The following is a 12,581-nucleotide window of genomic DNA, read 5'->3' as shown; positions in this document are numbered from 1 at the left end:
TGGGTCGGGGGGGGGGGGGGGGGGGGGGGGGGGTGGGGACCCAGCACTGGAGGTGAGATCTGAACCACACCACACCCTCCAGGACGCTCCTCCTGGCTCCTCTGAGGGGCGTTGCCAGCGGTGGGAGTCCTCTGGCTGGGAAAGGTCTTTGTCCGGTGAGGAGAAAGGGGCACAGGATCCAGACCCGGGCTCATGCATGGAGCAGTTGTCAGTAAACAATTACGGGAAGCTGCATTTTGGTGACCTCGGCGAGACAGCGTGAGCCTCGTGAGCTGTGAGCTCTGAGCAGGACACTGGGGTTTCCTGGTGAAACGCAGGCTTCTGCTTCTCGCAGGTCGCAGACCTCAAGGGGGTTTCCTATCCCTTTGGGACCTAAGAGAAGGCCCCCGAGGGAGGGGTCTCGAGGTCGCAGACGCTCCAGGTCCCGTTTCTGTGCAGTCACCTCTGAGCCCAAGATGCCTGAGATGACGGTCCCCGTAGCTGCTCCAGACTCTCCCCAGAGCTGCCTGGTTTCCACCCCCCAGCCTGACACACAGCCTGGCCCCCTGGCCCCGATGAAAACACCGCCCCGGGGAGACTCCAAGCTTTACATAATGCTTTTGACAGGAGACCCAGCAGGACGCCTCTGCAAGCCGCTACCCGGAGGACTTCCTACAGAACTTGGTGGCCAGATCAGCTACTCGGGACCCTTTCAGCTCACAGGCCTCGGGCCGGGGACACCTGCTGGACAGAGGGGGTGAGGGCCCGGCTCCGGCAGGTGCCCTGCTTTCTGTTCCTGCTTTTTCGCTGGTCCTCGCTGTCTTGCACGCTGTCCCTCCCCTGGACTGTGTCCCCCGACCCCTGCCGTCCTCCAGCGCCATCCTTCATGGGGACCTGGGCCCCCTGCCCAGTGTTAAGCAACCTTCCTCGGAGGGAGCTTTCCGTCACGCCCATTCTCCCCGGCACTCGGCCCCCGCCCTGGGCCGGGTCGTCCGCACACTTTCCTTGTCTCTGGTCTGAGTTCCCTGTGGGTGAGAATTAGGTGCTGTGCACCCTCTTCGCACACGGGCTCCGGGACGTCTGCTGACCTGCGGCTGTGCCGCCATCCCCAGGCTGGCCCTGGCCGCCTAGAATTCTACAAAGCCCTGAAGGCCAAGGCTGAGGCGACCTTGGGTCTTCAGAGACTATTTCAGAACTTGGCAGCTCTCAGCGGGAAGGGCGCTGCGTCGACCTCAGATGGAAGGGCCCGGATGGATCGGCTCAGTGGTTTTCTGGCAGCGATCTACGGTGGGCTTCTTCCGGAAAATCTTCAGCAGCCCCTACGTGTGTGCTTGTGCATGTCTGTGTATGTGTGCAAGTGTGTCCGTTTTTAGAAGACACAGGGCCGCTCCAGATAGATCTTCAAACCTGCTCCTTCCTGTAACGTGTATTTGGCAGGAAGGAAAGAATCAGTAAAAAGAGAGCCTGGTTTTTCTTTGCTCCAAAGCAGCTGTGGAATGAGAAACACACACCTGCCCCCAGTGCCTCGTTATCATAAAGTAAAAATATCAGTGTGTTCGCGAGTTCCCCCTTTGTCCGCTTTCTAAGAAAGGCCCTGCTTTCTTCGGGGTTCTGGGCGCACCTGCAGGGCTCAGCCCGTAAGGCTCCAGGCTGGGCTTGTGCGTGGCTCCGGGAGGAGTAGCAGGCCGGGCAGAAGCTGCCCCCGCACGCGAAGAGACTATTTCCTTTGCTGCCTTTCTTCAGCTGGCCTCCAAGTGATCGCCACACCACTCACAGGTCACTGTCTGGACCGCGAGCCGCCCCCGGAAGTCGGGGTTCGCGCCGGTGGGAGCGGAGGGCGGGACAGGCGCGGGCCGGGTTGGGGCCGACACGGGCGGGAACCCGCTGCACGACCGGCCTGACGCCACCTCGCGGCCAGGGCGCCCCTCGCCCCCTCCTCCACCTTGCGGATTTCAGCAGGCCCAGTTCGCCGATGCCTGGAGCCCCTCCGGGGAACAGCCCCCTCCTTGCCCTGGACGCACCCCTGCAGTGGGGGCGTCGTTGGGGCGCCTGGCCCGGAGGCTCTGCGGCAGCGAGGCCGGCGGCTGCGGTCTGGCGTCCCAGGCAAAGGCGCAGGGCCCGGGCGCGAGCTCAGCCGTGGATCCGCGGGTTCGCGCGGACCCTCCGTGCGCGGACTCCTCTCCCGCCCGGCTGGGGGGCGTGTCCCACAGGCGCTCGGCCCCGCCTCCTGCGTCCACGTCACCTTGGCGCTTGCGGGCCCGGCGGCACCAGCCTCCTGGCTCTTGCTTCCAAGTGTGAGCGCCCAGGCCTGGCGGGTGCCCCGCCCTCGCTCGGGAGGCCGCACCTCGTCTCCTTTTACCATGTAGACAGCGAGCTGTGTTCCGCGGGGCTCCGGCTCCGGGCGGCGCATCCCCTCCATGCTGTCCGGGAGCCCCACCGAGCCTGGCGCCTGGGGCGGGTGTGTGCACGGCGGCTGGCAGTGCAGCGCTCGGTGCGTCCCTGCCCTCCATCCTGCCTCGGCAAACCCATCGGTGCTGGGTGGGAAGGTCCGTGGCCGGCACTACTGGGGACACACTGTGGCTACTTGCAATATTTCCTGAGCAGGTTATAGGTTGGTTTGCTCTCTGGGGAGCTCGGCCCTCCCGAGAGCCTGAGAAGGAGTGGCACGAACCCGTGTCACCTGCATCGGCAGGCGGACTCTCACTGCGCCACCAGGGAAGCCCTGTGCTTGGACTTTTATCGGTCGGAGGTAGTGGAGATGCAGCGGCCCCTGTGCTGTGACCGCCGGCTCCCCCTTCCCCTCCTCCTCCAGAGATAACACAGCTTTGGATTTTTAAGCTGAGAGAAGAACAAATATTTTTATACAGTGACCTCTTAAAATCGCTCCTAGGGCTTGAACAAGCAAACCGCATTTCCCGCCTACCGTGTTTTGTTTCCTAAGAGAGTCACTTAGACTTCCTACACGACAGTCTTAGCAAAGGGCACTTGCTGGTGTGAACCACAACTGCTGGGGTTCTGCCGACGACTGGCAGTCACCCCGTCTCTCCGCCAACTCGGGCCCGCTGCCCTGGGGTAGCTGACCTTCCAGGGGCAGGTCCACGTAAGGACCAGGGCGTTTCGGGCACCCGTCCCCACTTCGGCCACACCATGGCCCGCTCGCAGGGTTAGAAACGTGGGACGCGTGGCTGACACAAGGTGTAAGTGTGCATACTTTACAACGTAAAGGCCACATTGGCGACGAGCAGACGGGCGGCCCCCAGCCCCTTGGGGTCACTGCTGCCCCTGGCCGCGAGGGCCCTGGCTCTGGCAGCGGGACTGGGGCTCACCCCAGGGCCTCCTCATAAACCTGAGACACTTCCCGTGCTGGACCCCGGGGTGTCCCCACCCAGTCCCAGGCTGGCTCTGCCCCCTCAGACCTCAGTGCCCGACACGCCCCACCCTGGCCTTTAGGATCTTAGGCTGGGGCAGTTGGTCCGGGGTGGGGGGTGGGTGTGTGGCCCTCGCTGGCCCGGGGAGAGCAGTCTGCCCCGCCCTGCCCCCGGCCCTACCTAGCTCCTTGCACAGCATCTTGATGCAGCTTGGGGGGTCCCCTTTCTGGTGCAGGCCGCCCACACATCGGATTCTCTGGAGCTCAGCCATCCCGCTGGCCGCCTTGAGGTGTCCGGGGCTCACGGCCGAGGGAGGGGCCCCGGGGCCTAGCTGGTGCCTCCTGTGTGCGGCCGTGGTGTCCTTCTCCGTCCTCCCTGCCTTCGGGCCACGGGAAAGAAGGACGCTGGCTCTCACGCAGCCCTCAGACGGAGCGCATGGCTTCCACCCCCTCCACAGGGAGCTGCCCTTGTGTTCCTGGGCCCCGTTGCTAGGTGGCCCCTGTGACATCACTGCAGAGGCAGAGGCCAGCCTGCTGGCCCTTCCCGCGGCCCTAGGTCGGAGTGGCCTCCTCCCAGGGCCTCCTGCCTCTCAGCAGAGAGGGCAAAGGGCCAGGCGGCCAGGGGCCTTCATGTGGCTCTGCAGGCGCTTCTGGTGTTGGGTCTGCTGAGCCTTCAGGCAAATCTCTCGATTCCTAGCAGGGACGAAGGACTCGGAGGTCGCGGCGGGGAGTCCACTTGGCGGCCTGGGCCCTGGGTGGCGTCCTGCGTCCTCCCCCTCCAGATGAGGGGAGATTCACGCAAACGCAGCATCGGAGGGCAGCCGTCTGCGGACAGGTACCTCTGACTGTGCCGAGGAAACCCTTCTCCGCGTTTTCAGTTGAGCTGTTTGCTGACACTGCCGTGACCAAAGGCTCGCTCGGGCGGCTTCCACAGTAGACAATCGCTTTCTGGGTCAGGAGCCTGGAGGTCTGAGGTCCAGGCGTGGGTAGGGCTGGCCTCCTGAGGCTGCTCTCCTCGGTGCGTAGATGCCCGTCTCCTCCCTGTGTCCTCACGGGGCCGTCCTCTGTGCGTGTCTGTGTTCTGACCTCCTCTTCTTAAAGGACAGCAGTCAGACTGGATCAGGGCCACCCTAGTGACCTCATGTAACCTTAATCACCTCTTTAAAGGCTCATCTCCAAAGGCAGTCACTTTCTGAGGTCCTGGGGACCAGGACTTCACACATGAATTTTGGGGTGACACAGTTCAGCCTATGACACAGCCTAACAGAAAGTTTCTGATAATCTATTCAACACAATTTTTTCTTCTCACCTGGGACCACGGGGGAAAATCAGAGCAGGTGTTTCCTGAGGACCCAGCCGACAGCACTAGGTGTGTCGTAATGTTCCGAATGAAGTACAAGTGACGAACTCCCTTTTTCCACGTGCACTTCCATTCCCTAAACAAGCTCACGGCATCTAAGCTCCCGGGAGCCCTCGGGTCCGCCAGCCGGGGGCCGGTGCAGGGGCCGCCCTGGAGGCTGCTCGGAGGCTCTGTGCCCCGGGGGGACACGGATGGAGGCGGGCAGCTGAACCAGCTCCCTCTTGGGGTAACAGGTGGGCTGGAGAAAGTCAGTGGGCACAGACTGGGGTCGCAAAAGATTGGGATCCTCGGAGTGGGGCTTTGGGTCCTCATTCTCCCAGGTGTTGTCTTTTCAGTCCTCCCACATACCCCGACATGGGCAGAGCTCGTTATCTGCCCCCGCCAGCCCCAACTCTCTCCGCTGGGCCTGGTCCTGCGTGTGAACCTGTGTTGCGCAGGCCCTTGGGAGCCGCCCTGCGGCCCTGCCATGGACGCTCGTGTTCGGGGCGTCTGAACCCCTTGGCCCCCACCCGGAGCAGACAGGGGGAGCCGGAGAGCAGCAGGACAGCACTTTCCTCCCCAGTCCACGTGCACCTGGGAAGGACGCTCATCACTACTGTCCTCGGTTCAGGGCCGCGGCACCCCTGAAGGCCTGCCCCGGCTTCCCCAGAGCCAAATCCCACCCCTCCCCCCACGACTCTCTCATACCAGGCGGCCGACCGACAGGGGCTGGAAGTAAAAAGACAACTGAGTGGAAACCAAATGGAGAAAAGACAGGAGAAAGGAGAAGAGGCATTTTTCCCCGGGGGGCGGGGCGCGTCCCCCATGTTGTGCACCCAGCTCCTTCCCCCCCTTTCGGAAGGGAGCAGCCATATCTGCTCAACGGCACTGAGCTCCCTCTGTCTCCCCTCGGGCCAGCGGCCTCCTGTCCCCCCTCCCTCGGGACACTGACCTGTGTCTGGCCCTTGAGCACACACCCCGCTGCTGAGTCCTCAGAGACACGAGGGGCCCTGCCTTTCCCACCCTCCTTGAGCTTGACGCCGTCTCTGTCCGCCCTGAGGTCCCCATGGCCCTCACAGGGCCCCACTCCACACCTTTCCATCCCAGAAGCATTGTGGTTTCCAGCACAACCCAAAGCCCCACAACTGGACCTCACCTGTCACCAGAGGGACCTCACCTGTCATCCAAGGAGCCTCACCTGTCGTCCTGGGGGCCTCACCTATCATCATAGGGACCTCACCTGTCGTCAGAGGGGCCTCATCTGTCATCAGGGGATCCCACCTGTCGTCAAATGGACATCTCCTGTCATCAGGGGTACCACACCTGTTGTCAGAGGGAACTCACCTGTCGTCAGGGGGATCACACCTGTCATCAGAGGAACCCCACCTGTCGTTAGGGGGACCCCACCTGTCGTCAGGGGAATCTTACCTGTTGTCAGGGGACCAAACCTGTTGTCAGGTGGATCCCACATGTCGTCAAACGGACCTCACCTATCGTCAGGGTGATCACCCTGTCGCTAGGGGGACCTCACCGGTCACCATAGGTACCGCACCTGTCGCTAGGGGGACCTCACCTGTCACCATGGGTACCACATCTGTCATCAGGGGGATCACACCTGTTGCTAGCGGGAACCACACCTGTTGCTAGGGGGACCTCACCTGTCATAGAGGACCTCACCTGTCATCCAGGGGATCACACTTGTTGTAAGGAGGACCTGTCCTATCATCAGGGGGACACCCTCTATCATCAGAGGGACCACATTTGTTGTCAAGGTACCTCACCTGTCATCACAGGTATGTCATCCAGCTCCCTCCTGCCCCACTCCACCACACACCCCCATCTCCACGTGTGCATTATCAGTGGGCGCTCATGTGAAACCAAGCCAGTCTCAGAAAGAAGAAAAGGTCTGTTTTAATTGGCCAGTAAAATACATCCCAAATCATTAGTATCTTATAAACAGAAACATTAAGTTACAAATCCATATTAAAAACTGCAGTTTGGAGCAGCCTCAGAGCTGCGTATATGGAGCTTTTCTTTTTTGCAACATTTTCCTCCACCATTTTTGCGACAACAGGCAATGTTACCATCTGCCATCTAGATCTCGAGTCTGAACAACAGCCGGGGCCTTCGGGGGAGTCAGCAGAAGCTCGTCAGGACCCCCAGCCCCAAAAGCACAGCAGCCCTGGCAGCCCCCAGGGCCTCAGAGACGGCGAGCTCTGCCGCTGGCCCGGCGTCCGCTCCCAAGCCTCCCAGTGCGGGCCCAGGTTTCCCCCTGCCTCCCTCCCTGTTCTCTCTCGGGGACCTGCACTTGGCTGCCATGAGACACAACCACTCCCTTTTCTGTCGTCTGGAGGCACATAGAGGCCTGGATGTTCTGAGTTACTTTATATCAAAGAGCTAATTAAAAACAGTCCTTTAAAAACATTAAGAAAAACAGCTTGAAAATAATGCACATTTCTATTTTTACAACCTTCCCCAAACTCCCACCAGGGTGGCAAACGTGGATTCTACTTTTAGCCCCACTGACAGCAAACAACACAACTTCGCTTGACGTGGTGGCTGCGTGGACGCGTATCAGCAGCAGGCGGGGGGGCTCCCACACCGGGAACGAAGGCTGGGACCCCTAGGAAATCTCTCTGCAAAAGGACCCCGTGTCCCCAAAGAGCGAGGGCATCCTCAAACTGGGATCTCCGTGCGGTTCCGACCCTCTGGCCAGGACCGATACAAATGTCAAAAGCTGAAACCAGGAGGCTGCGTGCTGGTGGCCGCCTGGACGTCCGGCTCACGGGAGAAGAATAGCGCTCACAACACCCCCGCTGAGTCGAAGCAGAACGTTAGTGCCGGAGGCTCCACGGTGCGGGCGCCACAGACCAGCAGACAAACGTGCACGCGGCACAGGGCACACGCTCCGCAGGCCGCGGTGTCGCTGGCACCCTGTTCCCGAAAGGCCAGCTCAGGTTGCCTGCCACTGGCGTGATCAAGTGCACAGCCACCCGGAAATGGCCCGGGAGCCTCAGAAGTTCACAAGCTCGACCCCTGTCGGCTTGCAAGCTGAGGAGCTGCCCTCTGGTCCGGTGTTCTCTCCTTCCTGGACACGGGCTCACCCGGCGCAGCTCAGGGCACCATCCTGGGACAGGGGATCCCGCGGGCTTCACATGGAATGGGCGGGGGTCTCAGACTGCTGCCTGATGTAGCTTTGGAAGCTCTTGTCTCCGATGGGGTGCTCCCTGCGGGGGTGTAGAGAGAGCAGCGTGAGCGTGGGCCGCCCTGTGGCTGGTACGCCTCTGAACTGCCATCGCATGTTTTTTTTGTTTAATTTTTATTGGGGCAGAATTGCTTTAAAATGGTGTGTTAGTTGCTGCTGTATAACAAAGTGAATCAGCTATATGTATACATATATCCCCATACCTCCTCCCTCTTGCGTCTCCCTCCCACCCTCCCTATCCCACCCCTCTAGGTGGTCACAAAGCACCGAGCTGATCTCCCTGTGCTATGTGCCTGCTTCCCACTAGCCATCTATTTTACGTTTGGTAGTGTATATATGTCCATGCCACTCTCTCACTTCGTCCCAGCTTACCCTTCCCCCTCCCTGTGGCCTCAAGTCCATTCTCTACGTCTGCATGTTTATTCTTCCTGTCCTGCCCCTAGGTTCTTCAGAACCGTTTTTTTTTTTTTTAAGATACCATATATGTGTGTTAGCATATGGTATTGTTCTTCTCTTTCTGACTTACTTCACTCTGTACGACAGACTCTAGGTCCATCCACCTCACTACAAATAACTCAATTTCGTTTCTTCTTATGGCTGAGTAATATTCCATTGTATATATGTGCCACACCTTCTTTATCCATTCGTCTGTCGATGGGCATTTAGGTTGCTTCCATGTCCTGGCTATTGTTAATAGAGCTGCAGTGAACATTGAGGTACATGACCCTTTTGAATTATGGTTTTCTCTGGGTATATGCCCAGTAGTGGGATTGCTGGGTCATATGGTAGTTCTATTTGTAGATTTTTAAGGAACCTCCATACTGTTCTCCATAGCGACTGTATCGATTCACGTTCCCACCAACAGTGCAGGAGGGTTCCCTTTTCGCCACACCCTCTCCAGCATTTATTGTTTGTAGATTTTCTGACGGTGGTACCTCACTGTAGTGGTGAGATCTGCATTTCCCTCTAATGATTAGTGACGCTGAGCATCCTTTCCTGTGGGTGTTGTTCTCATCACCTTCCCTACCTTTGCTTGTGATGTGTGTTCATCGTAATACACATGAGAAGTATGGACTAGCAAAGGAAGAAGTTAGCCCAAAACTGCCTGCGAAGCACAGCCCGTGACCCCGGTCTCAACGTGCGGGGCACGTGTGTTCATGCGTGGGGAGACCGTGGCCTCCTGGAGCGAGCACCGTGGCGCTGTGCCCTGTTAGCTGATAGACGCTGGCACAGCCGTGAGTCATGGGCTCTGCCGTGTTTAAGAAAAGGCGTTTTTAGACGGTCGGCGTGGGTTCTGACAGAGGGTGTTAAAGGGTCTAGAATGTGATGTGAACGTCTGTGGGGCCGGCAGCAGGCACGGTCGGCATCCCCAGGGGTGCTGGGCACCCTTGCAGCCTGGCCAGAGTCGGGGTCTCTCCCAGAGCCCCCCTTCCCTTCCCAGACCCAAGCCACGTCTTCCCTGGAAGGAAGCAGCCAACAGGGAGGGGGCTGGGCCCACGCAGGGCTCCCTCCTCAGGTGTTGGGGCGGGCTCTGCCGTGGGTCCGTGGGCTCCAAGTGCTCATAGGCTCTCGTCACCCACACCCTTCGTGCAGGAGGAGGGCGCCGCCTGGTCGCCTGCCCGGAGCCGGAGCTGCAGCCCCTGGCACAGAGCGCGGGTGGCCAGGCTGCGCCTGCCCCTCTGCGGCCGACCCCTCCCTCCCAGGATGCGGGGGGCGTCCAGAGCCAGCCCGGAGAGGCAAAACGTGCTTCCCAGGGGCAGGGCCGCTGGCCCACGATGGAAGCCTAATTTCAGAAGCACATGGGTCGTGAGGCAGGAGCAGGAGGCGCCTCCGGGGACCCGGTGCAGAGGGCACTGGGGGTGGAGCCAGATGGGGGCCCGCCGCGCCCCACAGGCAGGCAGCCCGAGGCGGTCCCTCCCCGGCTCCCCACGCCTCCAAGACCCCGGACTCACTGGCTCCCGTACTTGGTCCTCTTGAACTTGTCCCTTCTGTGCTGGGCGTGCTCCAGCTCCAGGGCCCCGACCCCGGTGATGACCTGCTTCAGCGTCTTGTAGGTCTCCTGGGGGTCGTCGATGACGAACGTGGAGTACTCCTCGCGCTCTGGACCGTCGTACACAGACCTGCTCCCGCAGGCCTCTGCAGCGTCGGGGGCAGGGGCCGAGGTCAGCTTGGGGCGAGCGGACAGGCTGCCCCCCGAGCGCACGGGAAGGGCCGACCGCTCACGCAAACGCACACGAAACAGGAACCGCTAAGAGTGGGGCTGACCCTGAACCCCGAAGAAGCCTGTGGCGCCGGAACCACAGACCCGAGGGTCCAACGCCGAGCACCAGGGCCCAACCCCTCTGCAGGGTGACCGGGCTCTGTGCAGCCTGGCCCAGGCTCCCAGATGGCTGCTCCTGGGACGTGCCACGGCAGGGACCTGCAGGGTGCAGGGCGGACAAGAAGCCATCCTCTCGGCCGTCACCTGTCGGCCAGTCTGTGCTAGCAGCTTCTTAGGGCCTCCATCGCCCCACCTGCTCAACAGGTACCTTTCTCATCCGCCCACCTCACTCCTGCTGAAGACCACGCTGTGGCCTCCGGGCCCCCCACCTGCCTACAAACACCCGAGCTGAGTCCCGCACTCCAGGGCCACAGAGAGACCGGTGCCCGGCCCAGGTGAGCTGGCATCAGGCCCCTTCGGCACGGCCTGTGATGTGCTGCTGGCTCACTGTCACGGAAAGATTTACTGCCTTCACTCCCAACTCAAGGGAAACCTCTTAATTCCTACTGAAAAACCACAAGTCTGTGCAAAGGGAACCTGGGAAGATTCAAAATTTCAAAGGAAATGGGAACATGACGTGAGAAAGATATAAGGGCTGCGCACGGGAGGGATAAAGGGGCAGAGACGCGGGCGGGAGCGCCCAGGGTGCGGTGAGCCGCACCGATGAGTCCCTGGAGCCCAGCTGCCTGCACGTCCCCCCCGAGTCCCCTCTGGCTGTGCCTGCTTGGCCTTGAGCGAGTCCCTCAGGCTCCCGAGCCTCAGTGAACCCTTCTGGGAAACAGGGCAGCTTAGGAGTAGGATGGGAGTCACCGAAGGACCACGATCCCATGCGGGGGGACGGGCGGTGGCGGGGTTGGGACACAGGCAGGGACGCCCGGCTGCCTCAGCTTGGGGGCTGCGTGAACCGCTTCACAGGGGTTGTTCCACGCGGCCCCTGGGCCAGCCTGGCGGGTGGGGCCCGTCGCTGCCGTTTCCCAGAGGAGGGGGCTGTGTGCCCAGCCGGTCTCGCAGCGGATGCCAAAGCAGCTCCACACCGAGGCCTGTGCGTCATGGGGAATCCCATGCTAGGGCGCCAAGGAGTGTGGCCGCCGTGGCGGGAGCTGGGACAGACCCGGGAGGAGGTCCCAGGACCAGGCTGGGGAGCAGCTCTTAATTCTGGGCCCAACATCAGACGCAAGATTCGTGACTGGACCCAAAACAGACCCGGAGCATCCACGGGGCCGGGCGGCAAGCTCGCCCTCCGCTCCTCTTTAACGGGGCTCCCCAAACCAAGCCTGGGCAACGCTGGAGCGCGTGCTGGGGCCGGCTGGCGGCGGGTACACGTTTCTAAAACAGCCCTGGGAACGAGGAAGAGCACAGGGCAGACGCGGGACAGTGCACCGGCGGGCTTGCTGACTGACAAGCCGCGTCCCAAGGACTCCTCGGAGGACCGCGAGCGTGGCCCCTGCCGGCGACACTGGAACCGCGAGCGTGGCCCCTGCCGGCGACACTGGAACCACGAGCGTGGCCCCTGCCGGCGACACTGGAACCGCGAGCGTGGCCCCTGCCGGCGACGCTGGGGGGCAGATATCTAAGTTGGGAGGACACCCGACGGCCAGGTGACACAGGACACAGAGGCCCTGACAGTGAGCCCAATGTCCGTGCCCCGACGTGGGAAGGGCAAGACTAAAAGTGCGTCCTGGTCCCTCCTTAGGGCAGACGGTGGCCCGTAGCTGGTAAGCTGCACCGCGGTGCTGGCTGAGCTGCGGTGGGGGTGAAAAGGCTTCACGCTGATTTAATGGTCACACGTGCAGCACGGCCCCGTGTCTGTGAAAGTCACCCCGAGACCTTCCCAGGCCCCCTCATCATGCCTGCGGGAAGGTGTGGGTGCAGGCTGCCTTCCAGGGCAGAGACAGGGTGGCTGGCCGCCATCACCAAGACCTGGGCCGCGTGATCTCGGTCCGGCAGCCCTTCAGCACACGATCCCGCCCAGCCCTGCACTGGCCCTGCATCACTGGGCACGAAACTTCAGGGGGGCACTGAGTGGGTGTCCCTGCTGTTAGGGAGGTGAGGGACAGACTCGCAGGCGACCGGGACACAGCCGCCTCCCAGCACGGAAGGGCTGCTGGGCCCAGAGGAGAGGCCTTGGTATGTCGTCAGCCCACGGGCTGAGCGCTCAGGGCAGTTTGGCCGACGTAAACGAGGGTCTCAAGGAGATGAGAGCCCCTGACAGCAGAGTATCGGCCTCAAGAAAGCACTGAGGTTCCAGGCAGAGGCCTGAAGACTGTGGAAAGTGACTCAGTGCTTTGGTGCCTCCGTGAAGTGAGCGGTAAGGCCTCCAATCCGGCTGACCTTCTGTGAACCCTTGTTGTCAAGATCACTGCTATCCTGGGAGGGAGGCTGGGTGTTCAAGACCCCTTTCCATTTGACTGTCCATCCATGTCCCTGTGCA

The 12,581-nt window shown here is 61.3% G+C and overlaps 2 protein-coding genes across 5 annotated transcripts in view; both read right to left on the bottom strand.

Annotated features, from left to right (window-relative positions):
- Positions 1-6,156, bottom strand: part of CUNH13orf46 (chromosome unknown C13orf46 homolog) — a 12,493-nt gene extending 6,337 nt beyond the window's left edge. Inside the window, exons 1-6 of the mRNA XM_024752642.1 lie at positions 6,134-6,156; positions 6,030-6,050; positions 5,638-5,740; positions 4,797-4,944; positions 4,193-4,440; positions 3,528-3,726 (exon numbers count right to left, since the gene is read on the bottom strand). Of these exons, the coding sequence (XP_024608410.1) occupies positions 3,528-3,726; positions 4,193-4,440; positions 4,797-4,944; positions 5,638-5,740; positions 6,030-6,050; positions 6,134-6,156 (742 nt within the window). The remainder of the gene's footprint in view (positions 1-3,527; positions 3,727-4,192; positions 4,441-4,796; positions 4,945-5,637; positions 5,741-6,029; positions 6,051-6,133) is intronic.
- Positions 6,157-6,571: 415 nt separating this feature from the next.
- Positions 6,572-12,581, bottom strand: part of RASA3 (RAS p21 protein activator 3) — an 88,408-nt gene continuing 82,398 nt past the window's right edge. For all 4 annotated transcript variants that reach the window (XM_024752658.1, XM_024752659.1, XM_024752661.1 and 1 more), the window contains 2 exons: positions 9,843-10,026; positions 6,572-7,912 (listed from right to left, as the gene is read on the bottom strand). In XM_024752658.1, coding sequence (XP_024608426.1) covers positions 7,837-7,912; positions 9,843-10,026 — 260 coding nt within the window. In that variant the 3' untranslated portion in view covers positions 6,572-7,836. The remainder of the gene's footprint in view (positions 7,913-9,842; positions 10,027-12,581) is intronic.

The sequence above is a fragment of the Neophocaena asiaeorientalis genome, unplaced genomic scaffold (genome assembly GCF_003031525.2).
Source record: "Neophocaena asiaeorientalis asiaeorientalis breed wild unplaced genomic scaffold, Neophocaena_asiaeorientalis_V1.1 scaffold825, whole genome shotgun sequence".
Lineage (NCBI taxonomy): Eukaryota > Metazoa > Chordata > Mammalia > Artiodactyla > Phocoenidae > Neophocaena > Neophocaena asiaeorientalis.
Note: the sequence above shows the minus strand (reverse complement) of the source record. Positions and strands in the feature narration are given on the sequence as shown.